The sequence below is a fragment of the Seriola dumerili genome, unplaced genomic scaffold (genome assembly GCF_002260705.1).
Source record: "Seriola dumerili isolate Sdu_G_001 unplaced genomic scaffold, Sdu_1.0 BDQW01000073.1, whole genome shotgun sequence".
NCBI classification, from domain to species: Eukaryota; Metazoa; Chordata; class Actinopteri; order Carangiformes; family Carangidae; genus Seriola; species Seriola dumerili.
The window spans coordinates 6,946,754-6,961,178 of NW_019174328.1; the positions used below are offsets into that span (position 1 = coordinate 6,946,754).

Consider the following 14,425-nt stretch of genomic DNA (forward strand, 5'->3'; position numbering starts at 1 on the left):
ATACATACGTTTATTGGAAATTCCCTAAACAAGAGTGCAACACAACCGATGCAGAAAAGCACACTTAGAACAGAGTTACATTCACACACACTCCCTCAGCTGCCTCAGTAGCACGTTGCAGTCTGACAGTAGGACTGTTGAAGCATTAATTCACTGAACCAAACTTGGGATATACAGTAGCTCATTCAAATGTCTGCTGCTGCATGGTGAAAGACTGCTGATTTGCATATAATAATGAATAATGTGGTAACACCAATGATCTGATTACAAGGTGGATTTTTTTTTTTTTTTTTTTTTTATCTAAACATTTGATTTGTTTCCAATGATATGTTCATTCCACATACAACGGTTCAGAGTTCCTGTCACAACAACAGACGCAGGCTCCAACGATCACACTTTGACAAGATACATTAGGCTCCTTTGTTTTTCTTCACGGACAAATTTCACACAGCTGCAGTCCTTTATCGTACATAAAGTATATAAACAGCGAAACACAGCTCAAAGAGTTCTCAAGGCCAGACATGCTTATTCATAGAAAACAGTCTTTTCTCACAAATGGAACTGGCATGCCATGAACAAAGATTCTTAAGTCTTACACTCTTTTTTTTTCTTCAGACATCTATTCATTATAGTTGATAATAATTTCATTATTCTTTGATATTTTTTTAGTTACTTTTATCCCTTCAGTCCTTGGGAAGGTGAAATGATTGAAGAAAAATCACAAGCACTGGTTGCCCTTGAGCATCTGATTTGAAAAAATGGAAATATGTAATATAACTTTTTTTCTCTGTAGAAAATTGAACTTTTATTTCAAAATGACACATCCACTGTCTGAAAAAAGTGACGCCTACTTCTACAAAAGTATCTATAGCACCAAATTAAAACAAATCATGGAATGATTTGAAGGATTCTGGGAAAAAATAAATCTTTAAAAAGCAAAAATACTTTTACAGACATGATTTTCTGAACAACATTTTTTCCAATATATACTGCACCATCTAATAGGAGAAAACTAAATGACAAGGTACAAACATCAGGATGCCAAGTCAGGCGAATGCAGGTCTATAGAACATAATGCATCTGTGTCGCAATCATTTCATCACCAAATCTGCCTCAACATGTCAAAGTCTCACACTCACAGATCTCCAGACCCCTGCTGAAAGACTCTGTAGAACCAGCAAGCAGGTTACAAGTTTCCCTCCAGTCAACTCTCAGAGTCTCTTCAAGTCCCGTCACAGAGTCTGATGTGCAGAGTCGAGCACCTCCCCCCTCTCGTGAAACCTTCGGTCTTTGTAAAGTTTGATTTTGTATTGCATTGTTGTGGGATAGGCCTTTTCAAAACCTGCACGCACACACACAGTTTTAAAAAGCTGCCAATGGGTTGCATTAGCGATAGACATTAGTGAAATTGAATAAATGACTTTTAAACAAATTTTGAACGCAGAAAACCTTTCGTCATCTTTTCATGTGCCATGAGCCAAATTGTGCCCAGAATTAAGCTTTTTACAAAAAACATGTGGTCTTTTGACAGTGAAGACAGACAAATGTAAAAACACCAGACTTACATCCTGTCAAGATAATAAAATTACAAAATAGCCTTCTACATTTGGCTTGGTGCTCACTTCATATAATGCTATTCCGATGGGCTATCTCATGTTTTTCCTTTCTCACTCGTGAGTGCAAATATATAATCATTCCCTTCCTATGTAGTGTGATTGGGTTAGAGGTAAGCTGAGATTGCACCTTCCCATTAATGTCACAGCAATGGCAAAAAAAAAAAAAAAGACATGGTAACCAAGGCAACACAATTATCCATCATTTCCAACATAACTTGTAAGAGGCTACAAATTGCTTTGTTGATGACAGGGAACCAGTAATCTGGCTATGTGTCATCGCTGTTAATAAAGCATAACAGAGTGCATACAACCCAAGCAGAAAAAAGCTACAAATCTTTGGTGTCTGCTTCGTTTCAACGCAGTGTCCCTAAATTAAGGCTGGAAATATTAATAAATAACAGAGCTTTAATGGATGAATAATACATCAAAATCGTTGTCCCGGATTCAGGCCTGTCATCTGCTGAATGCTAGATTGTCTATTTGTCAGGCTGCAGTGGCCTGAAAGCCATTTGCAATGCTTGGGCAGTCCATGGGGCCCCTCATATAGTCCTAATGTCCTGATAAGCAGTGGTGGCTGACCTCCCTTAATGAGGATTAATGCAGGATCAGATTGGAGTTTTGTGCCTGTCTAGGCACACTTCCACCACGCCATTCCCACCTGCTCGTTATTGATTGCACTCATTGAGCTACAATTTGGGTTCATGTCCCCGTGCAACCCCTGGGAACATGTGTTAGATGCAGCACTTGTGAGAAATAAAGTTGGACGGTGACAGAGTGAGGAAAAAGAATGAGGGGGTGGGGGATGGGGGGTTGATATCTAGAATTGCACTGAAAAACTGTACAAGCCCAAGAGAGTGGGGAGAAATGGAATAATGAAAAATGGAGGAAGGTAGAGGAGTTATCATAGTTTAGAGGGGTTGGGGAACACTGTATACTGCCCCCATGACATGGACCAGTGCCTTTCTTTTGTATTGGGGCAATATTTATCATTATGCTGCTATGGACAACCAAAAAGTATTAAAACCAGAAAGGGCATGACTCTTGAGTAGTGCCAAATGTCTTTTAGTATTAAACCAACACATTGGGGCCCCTCTGAAAATGCAGCGTACGTCTGAATTTCCAACTGAAATGCACAGAATGTCACTGAATTTCTGGAACTAGTTTCTATCAAAGTTTGTTTCTGACTGTCACATCTGACATACAATATTAATGATTAATTAATGATTGATTTCATGGATTGATTGATTGATTTCATGGATTGATTGCTGTGACATTTCATGGGATTTCTCAGGTCCTACTAACTTCCTGTCTTCGTCCTTAAACCGCCAAACATTAAATATGCTCCACCATAAAACAAGCTGCCGGCCACATCTCTTATTGAGCAAAAACTACCAGCAGAAACTGGCAATATTTTCATCTTCCTTCACAGCCATTAGTGAGACTTGTTTCCTCAGGTTTTCAACATGTTTTTCACTCTTCCCTCTCAGTGGTGATGTCCCATATATGTAGGTTCCTCTCATACATCACATCTAAATATAGACTTTCACAGCTGCTGAGCAAGAACCAGATATAAAAAAAATGAAACAAAAAAGAATGTAGGTGTCACCAAGACTGGGTGTAACAGTATGGAGATGGGAAGGTGTATTTCTGTCCATTGGAATGTATACGAGACCCCAGTCAGTCACTGGGAACGGGGGGGCGGGCTCGGTGGCTTGGTGAGGGTGTTGGGGGGAGTCTCGATGGTGGCTACTAGTCATACTGGCCCTTCAGTCAAGCCCTCCAGGGGAAGGGTGGTGGCATTGTCAGTGGGTTGCGGGTCGTCCTGGGGATGCGAGGGTGCGTGGGCGGCGGCAGCCAGACTGGCGTAAGGCAGGTGGCAGTCCATGTGCAGGAAGGGTGGGTAGTGCTGGCGGTAGCAGATGTACGCAAACAGCAACCCGATCACTCCTCCAACAAAGGCGTCTGCAAAGTCACACAAACACATATATTTTAAGGTATGTAGCTATATTTAATTTTAGCCTACGTAGAGGCAGAGAAAAAAACACTCGCTCGTAGAATGAACACAATTAATTAGGCATTACTGTATGTGCTATAGTGCTTCAGTGAGCGTTGATCATGCCTGGTTAGTTTGGAGGTTGATGAAAGTAAACTGAAAGGCGAAGTGATGAATCTCTTCTACTGAGCACCCGCCTTTGGGCATGCTGTCTCTGTCACTTTGTCATCTACGCTGAACAGTTTCGTATTATACCTTTCCCCCTTTAAGCTGCAATACATCATATAATATCACACTGCCATGCTGAATATTAAGCCTATATTGCTGGGTATAGATCAAAATGACATGGCCAGCTGGTGGCTGGAACAGCCGAAGGAGAAGCTTCCATAATATCAAAAATGATCTTTTTCCATAGCTTTCCCTTTTATTTTCTCATTCTGGGTGAAAGGAAATATACTTTAACATCATCATCGACTCCTGTCAAGTGGTTTTACTTTGGTGGCCTCATTCAGACAGTGATCGGAAGTCCAGCCTCTCTCTCAGGAGGACAGAGCGCACCTCCGAAGTGCCGAGGGATGGTGAGAAATTTGGTATCAATCAAGAATGGCTCAGCAGCTAGGCTAATGGGGGCTCCCAGCTTGTGTTTACACTCGGTGCAGACTGGGTCCCCTCAAGTTTAATGGACTGCACTATTGCTGATCTCCCAGCAGACTCGGGAGAAGGAGGAGAAAAATTGTGTGTAGAGCTAAGGAATACTAAGAGCAGTCACAAAGTGGTCCAGCTCACCTGAAACTACTGTATGTAAATAAATCCTGGTTGTTAAAAGAGTTGTCTGTTTCCTTGCTGCCCTGCTCACCAGGAACATATGGCTTTCTGAAACTAATTAACACCATATGACAGAGCTGTCATCACGTTACCACGTACTGTCTCCCACACCCCTTCCAACATATGTATTCTCTTCCATCCAAGTCTCCCTCCAGTTCTTTCAGAGAAGATATGAAAAACTGAGGCTTGTAATTATAATTTTCTTCTCAGGCTGCTGAATTAAATGCTCCCTCACTGTCATCTGAGGCAGTTTTCAGGAAATGAAAACCTGTCATTATACTGTGTGTGACAGAAAACAGTCTTATAAGATGCAATTTTCAATCTGATGGGAAAATAGGCATGCTGCTCGTCCTGATTTACTGTACATTCATATGTTTTGAGAGCCTTTGTCAGTTTGTAGGTCATGCTGATTAAGATAAAAATTTGTAACGCTGTTGGAAATAAGCATCACCCAGAGTTTGCTTTATAAATTCTATATATAATATTTATAAAAATGCCTTGAGCAAGGTGTGATTGAAACAGATTTGTGCACAGCAATCCTTCTCAGGCTGACACGAGCAGATTTAACAATATATAAATTGAGAATACACAGCATTTATTTCACATTTTGATTAATGTGTCTTGTGTCTGAGCCGTTAGGCAGACCTTGCCAGTGGTGTTTGTAGTCGCAGGTCCGGGACAGCGCAATCATCATAGCGCTGTAGAGAGGCAGCACCATGGCACAGAGACGCCAGCTACGCCCTCGACCCTGATCCGTGAAACACTGCAGCTTCCCGGCCAGGTAGAAGGAGGTGAAGCCAAGACCAGAGAATGCAACTAGCAGGCAGAGAAGCGGTCAGACAGAGAGGAAGAAGAGAAGCGGGTCAAGACCGAACATGATATTCAGCATTCGGATTATAAGCTCTCATCCTGACGAATCCTCTTGTTCATCAGCAAAGACATGAGCTGCGCACATGTCTCGGGGGACTGTCTTGTAAAACTCAATCACACTGCAGGATGGGGAAGTCTGCAACAGGCGATGGGGAAAATAAATAAGACAAGACAGCATTTCAGCGTTTCAGACAGAAAGTACACAATGATGAAGGCAGATGGGAGATTTGCAGCCTGTCCACTGCCACCCACTCGCAGGTATGCTCACTGAGGGACGAAACTTCAGTCTGTTAGGCAAATATCTCCACACTAATTTCACTGCGTGTGACAGGCGCCTGAGAGCAGGCGAAAGCAAACAGACAGCCACATCTACACACTTACAAAGCACAACCCACACACTGAAGGAGACTTGTTTATGCAATGTACATACTCCAAAGTGGAGTGTGTATGTGGCATCGGTGTATATCCCTGAGCCAATACATGGTACAAAATGAGGTTCTCAGTTGCTGGTTCTTGTGCAAACAAAGATAAGAAAGGGACTATGTCAGTCCTAAATTATACCACGTTTACCACACTAGTGTAGAGTTGATGCATAATATTCAGTTGGTCCAATAACTCTCCTCTGCACAGACCCACCGATGGCCCGACAACCTGAGGCCATGGTGAAAACCGTACACCTGCCTGAGAAAGAAATGTGGCCGAGCTTGCTGGCCATGCCGTGCGGAAGGGAAGTCTGTGTTTGAGTTGATAGCGGTCGGTGTAAGAGAAAACAGCGGTGGTCTGATTGTATGAATTAAAAGTTGTGTGATGGAACCATAAAAGGTGGTGCTGAGTCGGGGTCATTAGTTTACTGCCGCAGCGGGCCAAACAGCACACATTAGCACCCATCAGCTGCCCATTTGTCACTCAACCCAAAAGCCGGCCAAGAATACTAAGGACGGGGGGACACGTGTGTTGCCTGTAGATAGAGAGGAAGGATGGTGAGAAGGAAGAGGCAGAAAGTCCACCTGTCTCAGTGCTTGTCCTGCTGTCAGGGAGAAAGAGTTGATTCCATCAAAAACTCAGCATTTTCCATCAGGCAATTTACACCAATAAATTGGATGTATGGGATAGGCTGATATTAGGTCATCCAGTGTCAAATACCTCTGAAATGATTGATAATAATGTATTTCCCTTGACTGCATTTTTACTGTAAAATTCAGCTATGCATTGAACTCTTCAGCAGGACTGAATCTAGTGTGGGATTTTGGTTGGTTTCCAGAAAAGGCATGTGTGGTGTACTGTACGTATTGTTGTTGTTTCTACCCAGTCAAATATATCCGTGTACAATCCTGAGTCAAGGCGCACAGACACACCGAAAACCTCCGAAGGTGTCCTGCGGTATCTCGCACAGCAGCAGAACCTTTAAGTGCTGTAGGTTTAAGCTTAAGCTGATGATGATGAGGCGCGATAGAGAAAAAGTCCGGGACTGCCACGGTCAGTAGGGCTTGCACTCTGGTGACCATGAATGTCAGTATAAAATTTCATGGCAATCCGTCCAATAGTTGGTGAGATATTTTTCATATTAGGTGGTGAGAGCCACGTCACTAGCTTTGCCGAACACAGTGAACACTAGTCACTCTGTTGAACATGGCCTAGAACAGGCTCTATATGAGGTGAATCAAATGCTCGTATTGCCTACTGCGCAGATCGCTTGGGGTGACCGATAGAGACCTGCCAAACTGTGCGCATTTTTGTGTGGCAGGTACGCACTCTCTACGCTGGTATGATTTGTCACTCTAAAGTACGCAAAATGCTGGTGCCGCCTTGTGAGTTTGACCAAATGTGCAATACTCAAGTCTACGCCAGCGAGCATCTAGCCTGTCCATGAGTTTGACCAATCATAGCACCCGATTCGTTTTCTTTGCCTGCAGCAACACTTTTAATCTTGACTGTGTTTCTCTCCTCACTCCAGCTGGCACGCGCACGCACACACACATACACACACACACGCACACAGAGCAGGGGAAATATTAAATGTTAAAAATGTATTAACACTGTGGTATATAAAAATCTGCATATGGTCATTCTCACCACCCACAAAGTGTACCACATGGGTTTTACAGACAACAACACATTACGGTCATACTTTATAGCTCAGTTCATTGGCCCAGTCCTGTTCGGAGGTCATGAAGAAGCCATCTGAGATCCTCAGCCTCAGCGTCCCTCAGTGCCAATTTCATTTCACTTCTGTGCGAACTCCTCATTTCCGTGTGATTGGAACAGCAGCTCACATCATTCATTTTTACAGCTCTAACCATGCCTAAGATGATTACATTATTCATTTGGAAAGACATGACTAAATTATCCATGATATCCATGACCCAGAATGCTGACTGAACATTTAAACTTAGAAAACTTGCAGCAGTTTTAAACGAGAAGATGACACATTTGCAAGACACCTTTTTGCAGTCTCTGCGATGCTGATCCCTCATCACTTATACATTGACTGCAATTTTGTAACACTGAAAGAAACACACTTACTTATTAATCATGATGTGAAATTTCATCCATACTATTTGACTATAATATACATTGCTCAATGTGTTATGTCTACTCTGTTTCTTCTCTTTTATTTCTATGTGAAAACAGTACACAAAAAAACTCTCAGGATCCAGCAGGGACCCAGTTTACCACTATTCCCCACTGTCATTATTCATTCAGAGATCTCATGGAACACTCAGGACAGGTCAACACACCCTCAGAGGGTGAACAACACATTTCTTCACCCAGTGACCGTTACATTGTGGGCAATTTAAAGTGTTTTTTGGACTGGCTGAAACCGCAGACACTGTAAAGCAAAACTATGATTTAATGTCACTTCAAATACTTACTGCAGCTTCAATTAAATAAAACTAGGTCATTATTAGTTACTTGACAGGTTGGTTTCACACTCTGAAATCAAGCTAACGATCCATTTAATATGTGCAAATGTTTCTGAGTGTGTGGCTTCTACGCCAATGTAGACGGTAATCAAGACAGAAAAATATGATGTAACTGTAAATATTAACTTCTCTGTTGGTATGTCGACCTGTTTCAGAACTGTAACACAGATATCAGGCGATTGGACAGGACTGCATTTGAATGACTAAAGGTATCATAAGGAAAATGGTGCATTGTAGCAGTAAACGTGTATGCTTTACTTCCATACAGCACACAACCAAGATGTTTGCAGACAACATCTTGAGGATTACACTAATAGAAATGCTTTGGTGGTATAAATAATACATGAGCAGGGACAGCCAGTGTGTATTTCCCACACGGATCCAAAGAGACGCACAAACATTGCACATTTCTACGTGTGAAATTAGCATAATTAACTAAGCCAGCATATTTGCAGCGGTGGGGTTATACAGTGAAAATTAGGTATACTCAATAATCACTGAAGGATGCTCCACTAGAGGCAGAAGGAGTCCCAGTAAGGCCAGAGGACAGAGGGGAGACCGACAAAGGGAAAAACATCATGGTAATGAATCCACTTAATGCATTTTAAAAGCCTTGAAAAATAATTCCCCTTAGACTAAACAAAGATGCCTAATGAGAGTGATGAGTGCAGTGCAATTGCTTTTTTCATCTTCAAAACAAGCACAAAGTTTATTCAGAAGCTGTAAGTGAAGAAGAACTGAGTCTGGTTGCACTTTCTTCAGAAGAAAATGGGGGAGGGGTTCTGTAAACTGAATTGAGAAAAAGATTCAGGAAGGTAGCAGCAAAAAAAAAAAAAAAAAAAAAAAAAAAACCTTTCAGAACAAGATGTGATTAATGACACAGTAATTCAATGTACCTGTAGGTACATTATGAGGGCTCATCAAATCTCTCACTGGGTGAGTAGCTATGAAAAAATATCATCTGTCTGACAGTGGAGGCACGTAACTGTATTAACTCCATCTAAAATAGGCTGTCATACTGAGCATTGGAAATGTCACAGCATAACTAGCTTTGAGGGAGCTAGACACAGTAGGCTACTTCTTTATTTGCATTTTGAGGAAACAGTGATTGTTGGGAACCTGCAGAGCATACAGAGTACATTTTGATATTTAATTTTCATCAGATTTCATGTTTGTTTGGTTTTTTATTTTTTTATTTTTATTGTCCGTAATATTTTCATATGATTGGTTGCCGGCTTTCAGGTGATGCATGCGGTGTCTGAAGTGTTCAGCACAGCATGATGAATTGAAATGGGCATAACTTGCACAGTTCATTCTTATACAAAACTAACACACCTACACAGGTCGGGTTTGGTATGAAATCTCTCAACAATTGGACGGACAGTTGGATGGACTGCCATGACTTTTAGTACATTTGTGTCTCCCCAAGGATGAAGTACAGTCACTTTGGTGATCCTCTGAATTATCAACCATTACTAGCAATAGGTCAAAATTTTAATCTGTCCAATACTTTAGTTAATGTAAAAGAAAAAAGCCTCTAAAACTAAGGACATTCCCATCAGCCTCAGTCGTAATGTTAATAGACAAAAGTAAATCGAGTGAAGACAGTAAAACACTGGGCCAGCTAAACAACAACACGTTAGCATTGTCACAATGAGTGTCCTAGCCTGCTATTTGCAGGCATTTAGCTCAAAGCATGGACTGCCTAAGTGCCTAGTGCCAAGTGCCTAAGTACAGCCTCACAGAACTGCTGCTGCGGCTGTTGACTCTTAGGGCTCTATTTTAACGACCCAAAGCGCATGGTCTGGAGCGCATGGTGCAGGTATGTTTAAGCCTTGCTCATATCACTTTGGCATTTGTGGCGAGTTGATTAAATATAGCAACTGACCAGTGAGCCCAGTCCCAGCACACGCACGTAGCAGTTGTGCAACACACAATATGCCACAAAGAATCCTCCAACCTTCCAATGTTCCACTTGACTTACCCTAACATCTGAAGTGCATTTTCAGCTCACTCTGCTTGTGCGTGACAGGCATGGTGTGTTCCCGCCTATGAAGGCACATATTACTCTCTTGACAATGAACCCTTAAAATAAAAGTGAAATACTGCATCATTGACTTCAGACCAGGTTTTTGTTGGTCAATCACTTTCTGCTGCCTCAGAATAGCAAAACAATGCGCCTGACCACACCTTGCTGTAAGACTAACATATCCATGGGTGCTCAAATGGGTGCTAGTGTATTTGCTATTTAAACAACGTCAGCGCTGGATGGGAAAATTACAACTGCGTCAGTCTGAAACTAGCAAAGACACTTGGGTTGGGTTCAACTCCGCTTTGGACTGGGTGTAAGGTCAGGGCTATTAGTCTTGATTTTCTGAAAATTTGAAAAAAAAAACAACAACATTCTAGTCTTTGGTTGCTTCATCGTTATGTTTTTAAAGGAGCACTGGTGAGGAAAGCTACATGCGTGGACATTCACGATCTCAGGGTGGGCCCTGATGTTACGATCCAGCCAGAAGTGAAACCACTGTATATTAGGAGCTGGGGTGGTTTTTGACAAGTGGACCCATGGAGGATCATTTTCATTCTTTCAAACCACAGGGTTTGGCTGTGGATTCAAAGAGTGGAGTTGTGCCCTGGTCAAACCCTCTGCAAAGTGCGGTAATGTTGGTAATATTAGTCACTACATTTCTCCCCTTTATTTCTGATGAAACATCTGTCACTGAACTACCTCTGACCACACACAGACACAAAGTGTCCAACCAATCACTGGCAGTAGTTATGTTTTCCATCTCCTACTCACTTCCCCGCTATCTCTCCCACCTGCTCTGACCTCTGACCCCTGCAGGGACCAATGGGACAGCCCTCTGACCACAAGTAATGCATATGCATATTAACCAACCACTTGGGCACAAAGTCTGTTCACCCATTAACATACAAAAGCCAACAGGAACTCATTATTAGCACTGCATAATTGCAGCACTCCTACACCAGCTGTTCCTCAACCTCTCTGCACACTCCAGTCACGATGAAGTGCACCTGAGTGAGTAAACACATGAGAGTACACTTTACACAAGCGCAATTCTCTCTCTCTAAATACTGAACTAATATGACAGACATTCCAAGCTCTGCGTAATTTAATACAGATAGTTATGTTTAAGTGAAAGACGCAATGTGGAGATTCACAGATGCGATTAGGTCTGTCTCACAGGATTCATTTAGGCATGGGAGGGAATGTATACGATAGAGGTGGCAGATGGTTTTTAAAAGTGCACATTAATTGATCATATCTAATGGCTTAATATGCACAGGGGGAGAGGGTGTAATGAATAAGAATAAGAGGGAGACAATTTACAGCTACTGCCGTAGGGCCTGCTTGCCTTACCGCTGTGAATATTGGTGCAGAGGGTTCAGGGGAGTTTGTATTTATCTGTTTGTTTTTCTCTTTCTGGGAACTGTCTCCTCCAATCTCTGTTACTCTGTTACTTTGCTATGAGGTGAGGAAAAGAAATCTAATCACAGAGAACCCGAGCAGCCTTAAAAACTTTGAAATGCAATAATAGTTTGTGTGCTTTAAAAAATAGCCGTCATCAAACACTGTAGTTGGGTGTGTATTTATATTTTTGTCCTGGCTGATGTTGATGGATTAGTTTGGGTTATCTGTTTACCATGCAGATTATGGAGCATCCTTTGGGAGAGGCAAGTCTGTACATGCAAAAGTGTTTCTTTTGCTTATAGTCCGTCTCCCGGGCCTTACACCAGCCAGAAGTGATGTTTTCATTACGTCCAGATGCCACTTTGAATAAGGCTACATTCACGCTTGTCATCCGTCTGGCCCTATTCCCTGTCAATTGCCACATGCGTCTGGTTAAAAGCTCTGTATCTTATGCGTGGTCCAACAAGCGTTGTCCTGGTGAAAAGGGACACAGACAGGAAATTGGATTTCTCCATCTCTCTAGACACGCTGGCATATGGGTGCTCCTTGTGTCCCCGTTGCACGGTTGCTCCAATCACTTTCTCACTCGCAGCGCAACAACATAAGGCTATTAGAGCTGCCGTGCAGATGAATGTAATCCATACACAGTGCTGCAGTGAATTACAGAGCAATGTCCCTCTCTGCTGTTTCTAATGGGACTCAGCCAGCACTTCAAAGCATTTCACTCTTAAAGCAGGTGTCTGAGAAGCTGTAAGTGTGCAACTTTAATATTACGCTAAGACAAGAACTTGAACTCAAACTGGACTGTGAAATTTCAGCCGACTTTAACATCAATGAAAATTTTGACTGCCTGTGCCATCTCATCCATTATGGTGTTTTGCCATTTTATTGTAACACACAAAGGCCAATTAATCCCATGTTTGATTTGAAGCCTTTTTATAGAGTTATTCAAGGCAGTCACACTCACAGCAGGATGGCAATTAAACGCATTCACAAACCATTGAACAAGCGCTGTGTTTCTTGCACTTACACACACGCCCTCCACCTCTCAAGAACATTGCTTTCTAAACTCACATCAAACATTTCCAGTTTAATTAGAATAAGGAAGTTGAAAATGAACTATGAGTTCAAGATGTTCATAGTGACACTGATTTTCACTTCTTTCAACCTGCGCCAGTTTAATGCTTCAGTTGGATGCAACCACATGCTTATTTACACAATCTTGTTGTACTTCAACATAATTACCTTGTTAAGTGTGAATGTGCATCGAGAGAGGAAATGTTAAAAGAATTTTGAACAAAAGCAAACATTATAAATATCAAGTGTTCCACAACTGGGGCACAGCTCACTGGAGGATATAAAGATATAATTTTCATTTTGCATAATAGATAGCGGGAGGTACGGTGTAACTCCACTGTAAGCATTTTATTGCTGGTGTTCTTGTTGGACTTTTCTGAGGCACGCATTCACTCGAGCAAGAGAGAAAAGACACTTCGAAGCCACACAGTCCTAAGTATGTTTTATGTTCAATTGCAGCAAGGACACTAAGTGATGTTTTTAAAAGATGTATTCTCTCACATGCCTGATGCAGCATATAATGCTGCGGGTTTGTTTCAACACAGCAGACTCTCCATGCATACCGCTTAACATTCATCTGCTGGACAACAGAAAAACATGTGAATTATTTAACACGCTGCTGAAGTGAAAACAGCTTGGAAAGCAATATGGTCGAAAAGATGTCCCATGCTCCACATTGGTCTGCACAGCTGAACACAGCAGGAACTCAGAGGAAGCCGAAACACTCATTCACCCAACCAACGAGATTGAATGTGTTCGACTCAATCGACCGAACCCATAAGCATCTTTACAAGCTGCTTTGGGATGTGTAGATTGAATGATCACTCATTGTCGCTTTGAAATGTGAATTAAACACTTTTGTACACACCCACTCAGCATTTTCTACTGTTGTGAAATGTTGTTCTGGCCATTAAAGATCAACTGAGTAAAGATGTACAGTACTGTGTAGTTTCAGTGAGTCCGAGTGTGAGTTCTGATATCCTCTGGCATTGTGTTTGCAGGTGCTGGCGGTGATCTGCTTGGACTGATGGCTTGATACTCACAGGAGGAATGGCTGCTGGGGAAGCTCTTGCGTCCCTCTGAGACTAGATCTGGATCCCCGGTGCACAGCATCCTCGCATTCAGTTTTCCATCTGGGAAACAGCGCTGGAAATAATCGGGCCTGGGTCTGGAAATCAAAAACAACCCACGGGATGGTTCATGTGTCGTCGGTAGAGAGAATTCCTTCTGCTTGTCAAACAATTCATTGGCCATAAAACTAGTAAGTCAAAGCTGAAATGTGATCTTCAGAGCCCACAGCTTAACACTTAGCATCACTGTCAGAGCCTGTGAAGTGCTTCAGTTTGTTTAGCATACCTGCCAACAATCAACTTGATGGTGTTTGTGAAGACTCCATTAAGAGCGAGAGCCAGGGACACAGCTGGAGGTGAAGGAAGATTGACACACACACACACACACAGTCAAAATTACCATCTTACAACACAGAGGTTTATTGTTGAAGCAGATGAAAAGTTGACACAGCACTATCAATATAATTAACATTCATAAAAAACAGTAATGCTGTATTAAAAGAATTCATTTTACTATCAGAGCAATACAGGTTCTAGCAGGTTAGCCACTTTCCTAACACACTGTACAAATAAAACAGCCAATTAGTTTCATGGGAATTTCCCTTGCAGATGGA

At 42.1% G+C, this 14,425-nt stretch overlaps 1 protein-coding gene across 1 annotated transcript in view; it reads right to left on the reverse strand.

The window, feature by feature from the left end:
- Window positions 1–3,369: 3,369 nt before the first annotated feature.
- plpp4 (phospholipid phosphatase 4) overlaps window positions 3,370–14,425 on the reverse strand; it is a 51,840-nt gene continuing 40,784 nt past the window's right edge. Inside the window, exons 4-7 of the mRNA XM_022743903.1 lie at window positions 14,098–14,161; window positions 13,785–13,909; window positions 5,080–5,250; window positions 3,370–3,578 (exon numbers count right to left, since the gene is read on the reverse strand). Coding sequence (XP_022599624.1) covers window positions 3,370–3,578; window positions 5,080–5,250; window positions 13,785–13,909; window positions 14,098–14,161 — 569 coding nt within the window. The remainder of the gene's footprint in view (window positions 3,579–5,079; window positions 5,251–13,784; window positions 13,910–14,097; window positions 14,162–14,425) is intronic.